At 38.0% G+C, this 16,602-nt stretch overlaps 2 protein-coding genes across 5 annotated transcripts; one reads left to right on the top strand and one right to left on the bottom strand.

Moving 5' to 3' along the window:
* The first annotated feature begins 13 nt into the window (after positions 1 to 13).
* Positions 14 to 7,019, top strand: wdr61 (WD repeat domain 61). 2 transcript variants are annotated; one of them, XM_048158902.1, is made up of 11 exons: positions 23 to 260; positions 346 to 374; positions 469 to 496; positions 595 to 700; positions 788 to 960; positions 3,435 to 3,583; positions 4,426 to 4,519; positions 5,547 to 5,640; positions 5,731 to 5,823; positions 5,909 to 5,987; positions 6,504 to 7,019. In XM_048158902.1, the coding sequence occupies exons 2-11, from the start codon at positions 363 to 365 to the stop codon at positions 6,591 to 6,593; spliced, it is 918 nt and encodes a 305-aa protein (XP_048014859.1). In that variant the 5' UTR covers positions 23 to 260; positions 346 to 362; the 3' UTR covers positions 6,594 to 7,019. The 2 variants fall into 2 exon arrangements, with proteins under 2 accessions (XP_048014858.1, XP_048014859.1); XM_048158901.1 differs by having other exon boundaries at positions 14 to 374; positions 6,504 to 6,718.
* Positions 7,020 to 8,265: 1,246 nt separating this feature from the next.
* slc25a44a (solute carrier family 25 member 44a) lies at positions 8,266 to 14,162 on the bottom strand. 3 transcript variants are annotated; one of them, XR_007180118.1, is made up of 4 exons: positions 13,957 to 14,162; positions 12,434 to 13,135; positions 10,209 to 10,331; positions 8,266 to 9,688 (listed from the first exon to the last, which is right to left on the bottom strand). XR_007180118.1 is itself a non-coding variant. In XM_048158999.1 (4 exons), the coding sequence occupies exons 2-4, from the start codon at positions 13,068 to 13,070 to the stop codon at positions 9,497 to 9,499; spliced, it is 957 nt and encodes a 318-aa protein (XP_048014956.1). In that variant the 5' UTR covers positions 13,071 to 13,135; positions 13,957 to 14,158; the 3' UTR covers positions 8,268 to 9,496. The 3 variants fall into 3 exon arrangements, 2 of the variants coding, with proteins under 2 accessions (XP_048014956.1, XP_048014957.1); XM_048158999.1 differs by having other exon boundaries at positions 8,268 to 9,688; positions 10,209 to 10,336; positions 13,957 to 14,158; XM_048159000.1 differs by lacking the exon at positions 13,957 to 14,162 and adding an exon at positions 13,706 to 13,857 and having other exon boundaries at positions 8,268 to 9,688; positions 10,209 to 10,336.
* Positions 14,163 to 16,602: the final 2,440 nt, after the last annotated feature.

Genomic DNA, 16,602 nt, shown 5'->3' with positions numbered 1-16,602 from the left:
ATAACATGCACCGTAGAGTGGGCGGAGTCTTGCGTCTGTTCCCATAGTGCTTTGCTCGCAGGTGTCATGGCGGCTCTCTAGTCAGTATCAGTGCGGGTGTTTATTATTGTTAACAAAGCGCTTTAATTCTCCTTCAGAGGTATGTAACAAATCTTAAGGGTTGTCTGACTTGATCGCGGACGCACTAAAACCTCTTCAGGACATCTCGAGGACTTACAGAAGCAGTTTATTTAATCATAAGCTAAGATACGCTAGCATCTGTGAGTTTGTAAACTCAAAATAACTCATTAAACTGATCACAAACGCGCTTATAAACTCATAGGAGCTCTTTTCCATCACAAACAGGCTTTGAAACGAAGACTATGAGCACACAGGTGAATATTTACACACATCTGCATGTTTTCTGTCTCATTTATCGTATGATAATCAGAATAATGATTATAAATATGTGAATTGTTCTGTTTTTAGTACAGTATACTATTCAAGCAGGAGCATGGTGAGTTCACACACACTTACAACCCTAAAATCTAGTGAGCTGTCTACCTAGGCAGCACATTTGGGCTTCATATGAGTCTTGTGTTCTCGCCCCTGCAGCTCATGAAGATGCCATCTGGACGGCGGCATGGGGTCGCAGCGAGAAAGATGGGTCAGAAACCATTGTGACCGGCTCTTTGGACGACCTGGTAAAAGTGTGGAAATGGTAAATCAATGAACAACAAAGTGCAACTGAAGTGTCGACTTTTGTGTTTGTATCTGAACTTACAGCGCTCTTTCTGATGGTTCGCAGGTCGGATGAAAAGCTGGAGCTGCAGTGGACGCTAGAGGGTCACCAGCTGGGCGTGGTGTCGGTGGACATCAGTCAGAACGGAGCGATCGCCGCCTCCAGCTCTCTTGACGCTCACATTCGGCTCTGGGACCTGGAGACTGGTAAACAGATCAAGTCCATGGACGCAGGCCCAGGTGAGCTTCTCGACAACATGAACTCTTCCAGGCCTCAGCGACAACTGCAGTGTTTGAGGGTCAAAGTAGATGTTGTAATAACCGTATTTGAGTTCACACCAATGAACGATAACGTCTGCGGTTTCAAAGTGTGTACAACATGTTTTTACTGTTCTTGTTGCGTTTACACGGCTTTAACCAGCAGATGTCCTCAGCATGCTATGTTTCGAGTGAGTAGCTAGTGTAATCGATCTAATCTAACAGTGAATTTAGCTGACGAAGTCAGTATATAGTGGAATAAAACAACACTTTCCCTGCATCCCAATGTGCATACTAACCACCCTATCCGCCCTAAATAGTATTGAATATTACTAATGTCACATACTATTTAGGATGGATAGTATGCACATTGAGACGCAGGCCATGTCTTTTCAGCTTCAAAGGAAGCTAGACAGTGTTGTCGAAACTAGCGATATCTGAGGTAAATTTATGTTCTGTTTGATAGCCTGACATAATGATCTCATCGCTAAAACTTCTCACTATATATTTCGAGGGTATGACCAATTGTTTTCCATATATCCATTTTCTTTAAAGTATCCGTGAAAAGGCGGATTGACTCCAGCGATTAACTTCTCCGCGGTGTCGTCCGGCATTTTAAATGCGCGAGACTTTAAAGGATTAGTCTACTTTTAAATACAAATTTCCTGATAATTTACTCACCCCCATGTCATCCAAGATGTTCATGTCTTTCTTTCTTCAGTCGAAAAGAAATTAAGGTTTTTGAGGAAAACATTCCAGGATTTTTCTCCATATAGTGGACTTCACTGGAGCCCAAACAGTTGAAGGTCAAAATTACAGTTTCAGTGCAGCTTCAAAACGTTCACGATCCCAGAGGAGAAATAAGGGTCTTATCTAGAGAAACCATCACTCATTTTATAAAAAAAAAAAAAAAAAAAATTATATAAGTTTTAACCATAAATGCTCATTTTGAACTAACTCTCTTCTTCTTCTCTATTTGAATTCCAGCAGTGTAGACACTGCTAAGTGTATTACTGCCCTCCACAGGTCAAAGTTTGAACTAATTGTTATATACTTGCACTAGCATATTGTATATTACAATTTAGTTCAGACTTCATAACTTATGGGGCGTTCACACCAGACGCGACTTGAGCGAATAAATCGTGCTATTCGCTCGTAGTTGGACGCTTGAACATTTTGAGTTTACTCACTTCATTCGTGTGTGAAATTCACTTCACAACAGACGCAAATTTGCGTCATGGGAAGGGCTCTCCTTTAAATATGTCCCTCAGACTCTTTCACTTCTTTCTGCACACTTCCTCTGAATAAACAAATCAACTCGTCAGTGGGAAAGTAGTTGCAAAATACGGCGAATAAGCTCAATTTGCCAGCTTTAGCTAGCTTGTAGTCTCTCTCTCTCTCTCTCTCTATATATATATATATATATATATATATATATATATATATATATATATATATATATATATATATATATATATATATATATATATATATATATATATATTTTTTTTTTTTTTTTTTTTACAAATGCCCGAAACGCTGAATTCGCGCGAATCACGTCATTCGCGCCGTCTCCTTCGCGCAAATTGCACCACACGATGTCTATCGCGTCTTTGCATTGACCTAACATGTAAATCACTCATGCTTAACGCTTCATTCGCGTCTGGTGTGAACGCACCATAAGTCTCTCACATCCGCTAAAATGGATCAGGGATTTTCATGACATCACATCGCACATCAGCTTCTTATCAAACCTTCTGTCCAATCAAATGCTTTCTAGAACCAGAAGTCTCGCCACATCCTACACTATCAACAGACACTGAAATCGGTTCACACATTTATTCACTAGTTTCTACATAGACAATAGGGAACGATTCAGACTGTAAATATGCTTTCCATTGATGCGAATGAAGTCCGTTTTCACATTAATATCATGTGAACCGCCGCAGCGCGAGCATATCAGAGCAGATCATATCCTTGAGTCGGCTCAGATCACAACAGGTATCGGACCCATTTAAATTTTGCACAGAATGCTGCATTTTAAAGTGATATAGCGGAGATTAGGAGGATAAACGGTTAGATATTAAAAGGAAACAGAGGTTTTACTGAGTTTAACGGCTCTCGGCGAGCTGTAACACAAACAAGATGCTATTGGCTATTTTTTTAAAAAAGGGGACAGGGCTGTTCGATATGTCGCCCTGTCTTCCTGTTTCAGTTGAAATTACATCAACACATTGAATAATGCTGCGCATTCCAAGACACTTCAGTGGGTCTTTTAATAGGGGCACATAAAGAAACTAATAAAAATGACAAACACAACAAAATGTGTTAACCTGAACTAAAATTAAAATGAAAACAGAAAATATTAAAATAAAATCTAATTTAAAATATTAACAAAAATTATTATAGTATCTCGATGATACTGAAATAATGAACTCTTTCTTTACCGTCTGCAGTTGATGCCTGGGCGGTCGCCTTTTCTCCTGACTCCAAATACATCGCCACCGGCAGCCATCTAGGGAAGGTCAACATCTTTGGCGTGGAAAGCGGGAAAAAGGAGCATTCACTGGACACCAGAGGGAAATTCATTCTGAGCATCGCCTATGTAAGTATCTTTGAATGTCTGTAATAATTCTGCGTGAAAAACGATAAACTGATAGCATTAAAGTCAGTGACACTGATGTTTTATTATTTCTGTGAAACAAAAAAACTTATATTCAACACACGGTAGAGTAATAATATAGTGAAACATTATAACAATTTAAAAGAACAGTTTTCTATTTGAATACATTTTCAAATGTAATTTATTCCTGTGATCAAAGCTGAATTTTCAGCATCATTACTTGTCACATGATCCTTCAGAAATCATTCTGATATGATGATTTGTTGCTCAAGAAACATTTCTGATTATTAACAATGTTGGAAACAGTTGTGCTGCTTCATATTTTTGTGGAAGATGTAATACGTTTTTTAAATATTCTTTGATGAATAGAAAGTAAAAAAAACAGCATTTATTTGAAATTTTACATTTAACCTTTTAAATGTCTTTACTGTCACTTTTGATTAGATTAATGCAACCTTGCTGAATAAAAGTATTAAAAATCGGTAGTATATGCATCATATTTTCACTTTGAAAGCATACTGATTATTTTTATAATTATTTAGAATAATATGCACTGATCCATCAAATGTACAAGACGACCATAGACATTTATTTGAAAAGTTAAATTTTCTGTCTTGTTGAATTTTTACATAAAGTTTCCACACTCACTGCAAATCTGGAAATATATTAAAGTAATATTGGAAATTTAGGGGTCAAAAATTGTGGAAAACACATAAACAAGTATCAGTTTACTTTGGTGTTCTGTTCAAAAAGAACTGATTTCACAAACTACACAGTCCAAAATGCTGATTTTTATATCCTTTTCTCTCTTTCTCTGTCTCTAGAGTCCAGATGGAAAGCACTTAGCCACTGGTGCAATAGACGGAATCATTAATATCTTTGATATTGCGACTGGGAAACTCCTGCACACGCTGGAAGGTGAAAATCGTCTCCCACATGATTCAAGCTGTCTTTAGTTTCCTCTATTAAAGCGGGGTGTCTGTTCTGTAGACGTTGTGTCCGTTAGTCTGCTAGAGTCATTTAGGGTGATTATGGGTTATGTGAATGTGGTGGAAAAACCTGTTTGCGTCTCTGGCCGTCCCTCAAGGGCCGTAAACTTCGTCTCCCGTCACTGCGCGACTCCGTTTTTCCTCTTTGTCTTCCTGCATCGCTCCATCACTCACTCATCCCTTTCATTTGCTCCAACAAGTACAGCTGGAAATAATGTTGAATGTTAGATCTGTTTCAGTTTTTATAGTATTACACTAACAGTGGGTAGTTTGGGATAATTGATATATTTTAATGTTTTTGAAAGAAGTCTTTCTGCTCACCAAGGGTGCATTTTTTTTCTATTTTAATGTTTTAAAAATTAATTTATTCCTGTGATCAAAGCTGAATTTTCAGCATCATTACAGTCTTCAGTGTCACATGATCCTTCAGAAATCATTCTGATATGCTGATTTGATGCTCAATAAATATTTCTTTTTATTATCAATGTTGAAAACAGTTGTGCTGCTTCATATATTCATATATAATAATATATATATATATATATATATATATATAACTTAAAATCTTACCCCAAACTTTTCAATTGTAGTGTATCTTGGTTTCCACAATAATATGAAGTAGCACACAACTGTTTTCAATATTGATAATAATCAGAAATGTTTTCTGAGCATCAAATCATAATATTGGAATGATTTCTGAAGGATCATGTGACACTGAAGACTGGAGTAATGCTGAAAATTCAGCTTTGATCACAGGAATAAATTACATTTTACAATATATTCAAGTAAACGGTCCTTTTAAATTGTAGTAACATATCACAATAGTACTATTTTTACAGTATTTTTGATCAAATGCAGCGTTTGTGTATTGTACTGCTTTTTCACTGATTATACTACACAATTAAAGTCTTAAAGGCACAGTATCCAAATGAAACTAAGATGCTCTCTTTTTCCAGGTCATGCGATGCCTATCAGGTCTCTGACCTTTTCTCCAGACTCTCAGCTGCTGGTAACCGCGTCAGACGATGGCTACATCAAGATTTATGACGTGTACGTTCGGATACATGCAGATTTATGTTTGGCTTTCACCTCCAAGCACATATAAAGCTCACGTTCTTGTTGTTTGCGTGTGTCTTACAGGCAGCACGCTAACCTGGCCGGGACACTCAGCGGTCACGGATCCTGGGTGCTGAACGTGGCCTTTTCACCCGACGACACGCACTTTGTGTCCAGGCAAGAGCTGATGCACTTGTGAATGGAAACTAGGAATCAAAATGTAGTTTGTGTGTTTCTTAACTGTTGTTTGTTGCTTTTTCAGTTCGTCCGATAAGAGTGTGAAGGTGTGGGACACAAGCAGCAGATCATGTGTGAACACGTTCTTTGATCATCAGGACCAGGTGAGTGACGTTACATTCATATACACTGCTCAAACGCTTGGGTTCAGCGTGAATTTTTATTTTTTTGAAAGAAATTAGTACTTTTATTCAGCAAAATTGATCAAAAGTGACACTTAAAGACATTTAAAATGTTACAAAAGATTACTTTTTCAAATAAATGCTGTTCTTTTGAACTTTCCTGAGGGAAATACGTCATGGTTTCCTCAAAAATATTAAGCAGCAAAGCTGTTTTCAATATTGATAATGATTAGAAATGTTTCCTGAGCAGCAAATCAACATATTAGAATGATTTCTGAAGGATCATATGACTGAATCCCAAACTTTTGAATGGTAATGTTGCTGTCTATAATAAAACTGACTTCAAATTGGGTTGTCGAAAGGATATAAAAATGAAGGAACCATCTGAAACTGGAGTCAAGTGGCCATTTATGGGGTGTTTGTAAGCAGATCAGTGTGTTTTTGTTTCTCAAGAGCATGATGAAGCATGCTTGTTCATGTTCAAATGTGTGTGTGCAGGTTTGGAGTGTGAAATACAACCCCACGGGCTCAAAAATCGTCTCTGCGGGTGATGACCGAGCCATCCACATTTATGACTGTCCGAAATGAAGCTCCGATAGCCACACCCACTCAAGACCACAGCATGCATGCAAATGATATTTTTATTTCATAGTTTCATTGCAACGTCAACATCTGTGTATGGTGATACAAATAAACGTTTTTTTTTTTCTAAACACTTGTTGACAGATTACATTCCATGACATTTTTAGTAAAAAGCATGAGATTTATATTCATTTCAGAGTTTAATTGCTTATTTTATGACTTTAAAATCAAAATGTTCAAATTTCCTGATATTTCCAGCTCTTTTTTTTAACATGACTTGAGTGCAAACATGGCTGTTCCGCCCTCTTCAGGCCACCAAATGTTACTGCACCACCATTGTAACAATTTATTTTTTTACTGTATTGTAGCAGGCATGTAAAAATAAGTTATAATATATAAAGATCTAGAGCAGAACTTGACTGTTGAACCATATAAAGTGTTTGTGATCTACACTAGCAAAACATCCCAAACGGTTCTTGTGCGGTTAATTTAATTCACACCTGATTGTGACAGATTCAGTTACAAAACAATCTTACAGACAAAAACCACTATGATAGTTATTTTAAACACATGAAGCACATTTATAAAACATTTCAACTGTAAAAGCTTTGGCCCCAACACAGTTTTTCTGAAGGTCAAAATCAAGGCATGATAAAAACAGACAAAATATGACAGTCCAAAGAAGGCTTAATTTTCATTCATTACCAACTTTTCTCACAAGGCTTTTCACACATTATTTAACCCTGGGTTCACACGATTTTTCCAATTGTTTTTCCATCAATAGTTAAAGATTTTAACAATGCCCTATTCACTAATAGTTCCATAACCATAAATGTTACAAAAACAGGTTTAGTCAATTATTGCCTCATTAAATATTCATGAGCTTTGTATAGTCACAGAAACTTTCACACAATATTCAAGCGTTTGGTGGAAACGGTTAAAAATATCAAACCATGACAGTAAATATGTAAACCGAGCGATAAAGAATATTCAGAACAGATGAGAGTAAATGTACCAAACAATGTTAAAGGGTTAGTTCACCCAAAAATGAAAATTCTGTCATTTATTACTCACCCTCATGTTGTTCCACACCCGTAAGACCTTCATTAATCTTCGGAACAATATTTTTGTTGAAATCCGATGGCTCCGTGAGGCCTGCATAGCCAGCAATGACATTTCCTCTCTCAAGATCCATTAAACATATTTAAATCGGTTCATGTGAGTACAGTGGTTCAATATTAATATTATAAAGCGACAAGAATATTTTTGGTGCGCCAAAAAACAAAATAATGACTTAAAGTGATGACCGATTTCAAAACACTGCTTCAGGAAGCATCGGAGCATAATGAATCAGTGTATCGAATCAGCGGTTCGGAGAGCCAAAGTCACGTGATTTCAGCGGTTTGGCGTGTGATCCGAATCGTGATTCGATACGCTGATTCATTATGCTCCGAATCTTCCTGAAGCAGTGTTTTGAAATCACTAAATAAGTCGTTATTTTGTTTTTTTTTGGCGCACCAAAAATATTCTTGTCGCTTTATAATATTAATATTGAACCACTGTACTCACATGAACCGATTTAAATATGTTTTTAGTACATTAATGGATCTTGAGAGAGGAAATGTCCATTGCTCCCTATGAAGGCCTCACGGAGCTATCGGATTTCAACAAAAATATCTTAATTTGTGTTCCGAAGATGAATGAAGGTCTTACGGGTGTGGAACAACATGAGGGTGAGTAATAAGTGACAGAATTTTCATTTTGGGGTGAACTAGCCCTTTAATAACCTTGTAAATAGGCAAATAAGAACAATAAGGTGCAGTTTATACAGAACGCATTTTCCCATTTCCACTGGTCTACTTTTCCATTGTTTTTCAATGTATTTTAATAGCCGGACATCTTCGCGCTCTCCTCTCCTGTCTTTTGCCGCGTCTCGCGCATGACGCGCCATTTTAAAAAATAATTTGCGCTCTTTTTGCTCTCCACTGACCTTCGTCTCGTGTTTTTAACAGCAAAACGCGTTCTGTGTGAACCGGCCCACACTCATGTAGTGTGAGAAATCTAAAAACCTAAATATTCAGTTCAATTAAAAATGCCCCAGGGTTTCAAGTGTGAAAAGCGTCCGAAAAAGCGGTTGCGCGCGAAGGTAACATTACCTCACGAAACTGATTTCGGACAGACGAGGCAGCGTAACGGTTAAATGATCTACAGCAAAATAGAGCGAGCTTTGGTGATAACTAAGAAAATATTTACAATAGAAATAGAAATTTCTCGGTAGAAATGACATCAGAAGTGGAAAACGTCGGTCAAAACGTAATATTTTCACACAAACTGACCACCAACGGCAAATTTCAGACGCCATCTTTATTTTTTGTTTAGCTCAACTGTCACAGAATGGAAAGCAAATGATTGTGGGATATCAAAAGGCAGCAAAGAATACATGCTGCCTTCAAAAATCAGATAGGCATCTCAGGAGACAGGAAGTGAAGCTAACATTGGGTTCGGACTTGCCTCCGAAGCTTTCGGACAGATGCAGCCATGTTATCTTTATTTCTAGCATGTAACAGATGTGATGATCTCACTTCCTGTCATATGAAGTGAAGTGCACCCCATGAGATTCACAAGAGTCAAATTCACCATTTCAATGTATTTTTCACTTTTAAACCTGAAACAAACACATATCAAGCGAAAAAGACAAAAAAGAAGTTCCATGACGTCTCGTTACAAAATACCAGTATGGGCCGGAGTTCACGGGAACAGATTAAAGGTTACAAAATATACAAAATCCACTAGAAAGGAAATACATATCTTCACATTTGAGCGTCACTTATTGCCTGGTCCTCATAAAATGTGAAAATAATAAAAGGCATCTGTTTAAAAGGCTGAGGTATAGCGTCAGGTGAGTGTTTTCACCAGTGTCTGCTGTCCACCAGTTCAGGACGCAGACTGAGTCTCTTTAGTGTCTCGTAACCGATGACGATCATGACAGACGTGGGCAAGGAGGAAATGATGCGTGCGGACAGACCCTTCGTGAGACCCCACACACCTTCTTCAGCCATGAGCTGCTTAAACGTCTCGATCACAGACGAACGACCTTCAACCTGCAAACAAACACACTGTGTATTATCTCACAAAGCTTAAAACTATATTAGTAATTTACAATAATTACATGATAAATCGTTTTAAAGAGCCATATTTTGGAAGACAAGAACAGTTCTTGCTTTTGGAAATAGAAGTGTGATTTACTATAGATAGCAAAAACATACGATATGAACACATTATCATAATGATTGTTTATAATAGAGCTCATTTACATATAGAAGTCTTAAAGATACAGTAGCAAAATAGTCTCTTTTTGAAGATCAGAAAAACAGTATGGTGAAAACTTCTGAAAAAACCTGGACTAACAAATTTGTAACAGGAAGTGAGGCTGGAATTACTGACGACTCGTTTCATCAGTTCAGAATCGATTCTTTCTTTTAGAAGACAATCACTCCATTTATCTGTACTTAGATCTTTAAGACTTTGCAGATCTTTTACATTCACAAACAGCTATGTAACACAGTATGAAAGGTAATATTTGAAAAAGCATAATAGGGGCACTATAAAGTGTGATTGTACCTGTACTCTGGCTCGGACCACGTCCATAGGGTTGGTCAGGGTGGAGGCTGTAGCTGCAGCCATCGGTCCCGCCACGGCCTGCAGGAGGAGGTGCGGACAGTCAGCAGGGGCCAGTTTGGAGAGCTGCTCTGGAAACAAACACAGCGTGTTTAAATGTTAAACAATGAAACATAATTATATAACTACAAAGTTGATATAAAAACTGCCTTTATTTGCAATTTTAATGTTTATATACAACACTTTAAATTTGATTAATAGAGTGAAACAGTGCCTGTCCACTTTTTCAGCAGCGTTGGTTCCAGAAGTATTTTTTCCAAGATTTAAAAAAAAAAAGACTTTAAACATTATAAGCCATGAACCAAACCAACCAGCTACAAGGTGAATCATAACATTATAAATTTTGATTTGAAGTAAAAATTATTTGAAAATCAGACAAGATTCTGTACATAATGGCTCTGATGAAGGAAAAAAGAAATGAAGCATTGCAGATGACAATGCTTCATTGCTTTTTTTGGGCAATTTGCTTGCTGAAACTCTCTGATTGGTGGAATTGTCTTCACAGTATCATGGGTAATGTAGTTTTTCACCAGGAATTCCTGATGGCAACAAAAGCAGGTCTGTCTTTAAAGTTATTGATAAAAAAAATTACATATAGAGAAAATGAATGGAATTTTTACTTCCAGAACCAGACTGTTGCACTCTATTAAAGGTGCAATATGTAAGATTTCTGTCCGCTAGAAGCCTATTCAAAACAAAGGCGTAGCTTGATGACGGCAAGTTTGAGCGCGGAATCTTGGGACATGTGGTCACATCAACGGCCGGTGGAAATAATCGGGATAGGACTCATGTTCATGGATGTGATTATTAACGTTACTGTAGTATGAAGCAGAGCAGGAGCGAGTGTTGTGGAGCTGAACGAGGAGCTGGAGCGATTGATCAACACACGCCTCACGAGCAGCAGGACATTTATTATGACACAGTCGCCGGCGCCGCTTCCGCTTTTCTGGTCATGAGTATGAGGTAACGCAGCTCTGTTTATCATATTAGATACATTTGAGTGTGTTGAAAATTATGTTATAACGTTACTCTGTGCGTTCGTTCAGCAGCTGCTGTGAGACACTGTTACACACTGCAGTAAGATAGATCGATTTTACAATATCAGATTAAATGCTGGATGGCTTGTGTTGATAAATGGCATGTAATTAATTTTAAAACATATTGTATGATGGAGAAAATGCTGTATTACTGTTACTAAAAATAAAGCTGCATCTGATTATGCTATGTTAGCTACTTGACAAAATAGTGTTTTTCTCTGAGGCATGGTAAAGCATGGTACTCGCAAAAAATCAAGAAAATTTGATTTAAACAATAAGACTAAACGTGTTGAGCTATATAACAATAATTAGTTTTCTGTCTATAAATATATCAAAACAGTTGTTTCCTTGTCTATTAAAACATGTAACTATTAAAGCGTCTTTGGTGTTTCCATGGTTTCTACAAAATAAAACCGGAAACCGAGGGTAACGCGGGTATGACGCAACTGACAGGTGACTCCTCACACGTCCCGGAGCCTTGGATAAAATTGAAATTTTCTCACGATTTACAAATAGTTGCAAACATTTGGGATATTGTAAGTACTCAAGTGACAAAAATATATAACACTGGCCTAGTGGTTTTTGGATATTTTACTGCAGAAATCTTACATATTGCACCTTTAATTGAACTTTATTTTCAGTTTTCAGCTAAATTAAAAACTTTAATTTTGGTTTCAGCATTTGGGTCAGAAAATCATTTCGGTGCATCACTTAAAGGGGACCTATTATACAAAATTCACTTTTATAAAGGTGTTTGAACACAGATGTGTGTCCATAGTGTGTGTAAACAACCAGCCTATAATGGTAAAATTTCTAAATTTTAATTAACAATCGTCATTTTGGCTGCGTGAGATTCTCCAGCTTTGTTGTTGAGCAACCAAAGCGCAAGCTGTTAAAGCTCCGCCCTCTTCTGAAAAGGGGGCCGGGAGCAGCAGCTCATTTGCATTTAAAGGGACACACACAAAAGCGGCGTGTTTTTGCTCACACCCACATAGGGGCAAATTTGACAAGCTATAATAAATGATCTGTGTGGGATTTTGAGCTGAAACTTCACAGACACATTCTGGGGAAACCAGAAACTTATATTACATCTTGTGCAAATAGGTCCCCTTTAATATATATTTTCTTTACCTGCATAAAAGTGATAAAAGGGCCACCAGACGGCGCTGTTGGGTATGTAGGTGAGCAGCGACGCCACATATCCACGATAAAACCCCCGAAATCCATCCGCGTGAAAAATCTGAACCACAATGTCTCTGGTCTGACCAAATGTGACTTTATGTTTGGACGTGGCCACTGCCATCTTGGGCTTGAGTTTAAAACGTGTGAGCTGACACCCCTGACCCTGCACCATCAGCTGCTGGGACACCACGTCGATGGGCACCGTGATGCTTTGGGCCACCAGCGACGCCGCTCCGCCCGCCACCAGAGACTTGACCGTGTTATTGGACGAGTAACAGGAGACGTATTTCCTTACCAACTCATAGGTAGTGATGTAGGCCTGACCTGAGATCAGTGTGAACGAGTTGACCATGAACCCTCGGTAGAGGCCACGCGCCCCCTCGGCCTTCAGAATCTTAAAGAAGGCGTCGAAGGTGCCGTTATAGAGCGACTTCCCCTTCTGGACCTGCAGTCTGGTGCGGATCAGGGTGAACGGGTAGACGGTGGCCCGTGTGGTCATGGTCATGAAGACGCCCAGCGAGTAGAACTTCCTCTTGTCCAGATCCTCCCATTCGATGATCTGAATGTTGCGCTTTTGTTGCATCATTGCGGCCGATGACCTCACACACAAAATCACACGTCGCACACACACTCGCACCTCTCCTGCGTAACCTGAAATGACAAAATCACAACATTTCATACAAGCTGCATGTTTTGTTGCCGATCTGAAGGTACAGAGTTCAAAGGTAATGTGACTGCTGGGTTATGCCATAATCATGCTCTACAGAGATAATTTCTTGACACGTGTGAACAAAAAAAACAAAACAACAACCGAGATCTGTGAACTATGCATTTTTATATCTATTTTTTCTTGTTATAAGAAGGTTACATTATGAATTAAAAATGGGCAATTCATGTTTTTTATTGAATATTGCAGTATTTGTTGTAAATTATAAATATGGTTCAATCCTAGAGATATTCTTATTGCAATATGGAGTCACTTTTTGCACTTAAAGGTAAATCTCTGAACAATAAATAACTAGAAATGTGTCTTGCTTCCATCTATCAAAACAATTGCACAGAACAAACCTTACCTGAGTGCCAAAAATACACTGAAATGGCACATTAACTTGCTCTCAACAGTGTATTTATAAAAATATATATATATATTTGAAATAATCACAAAACCTTTTAGTGGTCATTAAAATATATTCAGATTTAGCATATTAATGATGCATTCACCTCATAAATCTCATAACCACTGCTCTTCCCTACAGGAAACGCACATATAAGTTCAAGTGCAGGTTTTTAAAAGTAAAAGGTACTGATATCGTCGATACTGGTCCTGTATTTACTTGGTATCGGGGCGATCTTATTTTGCAGTATCGCCCACCCTTATGCACATGCGCATTACACAAGACAATATACCACCTGACACCCACCAAAGAAGTGCATGACACTTCATTTGACCTCCCGGACACACACTAACTCACCCGGTTAGCTCGCCATATTTGCGGTTTCTCCATCCAGCGGCCTCAAGCGGAGCTGCGCGGTGCTGTCATGAGATAAACGCGCTATTATGCCTCTAAAAACTGCATATTCTCTGGTCGATCCGCGGCCTGCTGCTCCTGACGGAAAGTCATGCCGAACGCGTCTCCACGCTTCCGGCGCATGCTCAGACGTCACTGACAGAACGAGCGCCTGCTGATTGGTCATTGACACAGGAACGATACATTTTTTTTAAAATAAAAGGTTGATGGAGCACAATACAAACAACACAAAAAAGGACAAGTTGCTACTTGTTTTTTGAGATCAAGTCTTGTTTTTCTTCACTAGAATATTTCTTAAAGGGATAGTTCACCAAAAATGAAAATTCTGTCATCATTTACTCACCCTCAAGTTGTTTCAAACCTGTATGAATTTCTTTCTTCTGTTGAACACAAAAGAAGATATTTTGAAGAATGTCAGTAACCAAACAGTTGATGGACCCCATTGACTTCCATAGATTGGGAAAAATAAATAAAATGGAAGAAAGAAATTCCTCTTTAAAATAATTTATGAAATTGAAAATAAAAAAACATTTGTAGAACTGCTGCGTTAATATATTAATATTTATATTTTTTATATGCATATTAACATGAAAAACAAGAGAAATGTTGCTTTTTTACAGTTATCGACATGAATGTTTACTCTTTTTTTTTTTAATGGTAAAAAAGTAATTTTAAAAAATGTAAAGTCAAAAACTACGGAACCCCGCACATGACATGCAAGAAAAAAAATTAAATTGTGCACATGATTTACTATTTTGTTTTCTCGATTTATAAATCATGCACATGATTTATAAATCTAGGGAATGAAATAGTAAATCGTGCACACGTTTTAGTAAATCGGGAGAACGAAATAGTAAATCGTGCACACGTTTTAGTAAATCGGGACAACGAAATAGTAAATTGTGCGCACAATTTATAAATCGAGGGAACAAAATAGTAAACCGTGCCACGTTTTAGTAAATGGAGGGAGCAAAATAGTAAACCGTGCCATGCTTTAGTAAATCGAGGGAACAAAGTGGTAAATCGTGCGCACCTTTTAGTAAATCGAGGGAATTAAATAGTAAATCGTGCGCACCTTTTAGTAAATCGAGGGAATTAAATAGTAAATCGTGCGCACCTTTTAGTAAATCGGGGGAACGAAATAGTAAATCATGCCACGTTTTAGTAAATCGAGGGAACGAAGTGGTAAACTGTGCCACGTTTTAGTAAATCGACGGAACGAAATGGTAAACTGTGCCATGTTTTAGTAAATCGAGGGAACGAAATGGTAAACTGTGCCACGTTTTAGTAAATCGAGGGAACGAAATAGTAAACCGTGCCACGTTTTAGTAAATCGAGGGAACGAAATAGTAAACCGTGCCACGTTTTAGTAAATCGAGGGAATGAAGTGGTTAACCGTGCCACGTTTTAGTAAATCGAGGGAACGAAATAGTAAACCGTGCCACGTTTTAGTAAATCGAGGGAACGAAATAGTAAACCGTGCCACGTTTTAGTAAATCAAGGGAACAAAATAGTAAATCGTGCGCATGTGTTAGTAAATCGAGGGAACGAAATAGTAAACCGTGCCACGTTTTAGTAAATCGAGGGAACGAAGTGGTAAACTGTGGCACGTTTTAGTAAATCGAGGGAACAAAATAGTAAATCGTGCGCATGTGTTAGTAAATCGAGGGAACGAAATGGTAAATCGTGCGCATGTTTTAGTAAATCGAGGGAACGAACTGTGCCATGTTTTAGTAAATCTAGGGAACGAAATGGTAAACTGTGGCACGTTTTAGTAAATCGAGGAAATGAAATAGTAAATCGTGAGCATGTTTTAGTAAATCGCGGGAATGAAATAGTAAATCGTGCGCATGTTTTAGTAAATTGAGGGAACGAAGTGGTAAACCATGCCACGTTTTAGTAAATCGAGGGAACGAAGTGGTAAACCATGCCACGTTTTAGTAAATCGAGGAAATGAAATAGTAAATCGTGAGCATGTTTTAGTAAATCGCGGGAATGAAATAGTAAATCGTGCGCATGTTTTAGTAAATTGAGGGAACGAAATGGTAAACCATGCCACGTTTTAGTAAATCGAGGGAACGAAGTGGTAAACCATGCCACGTTTTAGTAAATCGAGGAAATGAAATAGTAAATCGTGAGCATGTTTTAGTAAATCGCGGGAATGAAATAGTAAATCGTGCGCATGTTTTAGTAAATCAAGGGAACAAAATAGTAAATCGTGCGCATGTGTTAGTAAATCGAGGGAACGAAATAGTAAACCGTGCCACGTTTTAGTAAATCAAGGGAACAAAATAGTAAATCGTGCGCATGTGTTAGTAAATCGAGGGAACGAAATAGTAAACCGTGCCACGTTTTAGTAAATCAAGGGAACAAAATAGTAAATCGTGCGCATGTGTTAGTAAATCGAGGGAACGAAATAGTAAACCGTGCCACGTTTTAGTAAATCAAGGGAACAAAATAGTAAATCGTGCGCATGTGTTAGGAAATCGAGGGAACGAAATAGTAAACCGTGCCACGTTTTAGTAAATCGAGGGAACGAAGTGGTAAACCGTGGCACGTTTTAGTAAATCGAGGGAACAAAATAGTAAA

This window comes from Megalobrama amblycephala, linkage group LG15 (assembly GCF_018812025.1).
Source record: "Megalobrama amblycephala isolate DHTTF-2021 linkage group LG15, ASM1881202v1, whole genome shotgun sequence".
Lineage (NCBI taxonomy): Eukaryota > Metazoa > Chordata > Actinopteri > Cypriniformes > Xenocyprididae > Megalobrama > Megalobrama amblycephala.
The sequence above is the reverse complement of the archived record's forward strand: the minus strand, read 5'-3'. Positions and strand labels throughout refer to the sequence as shown.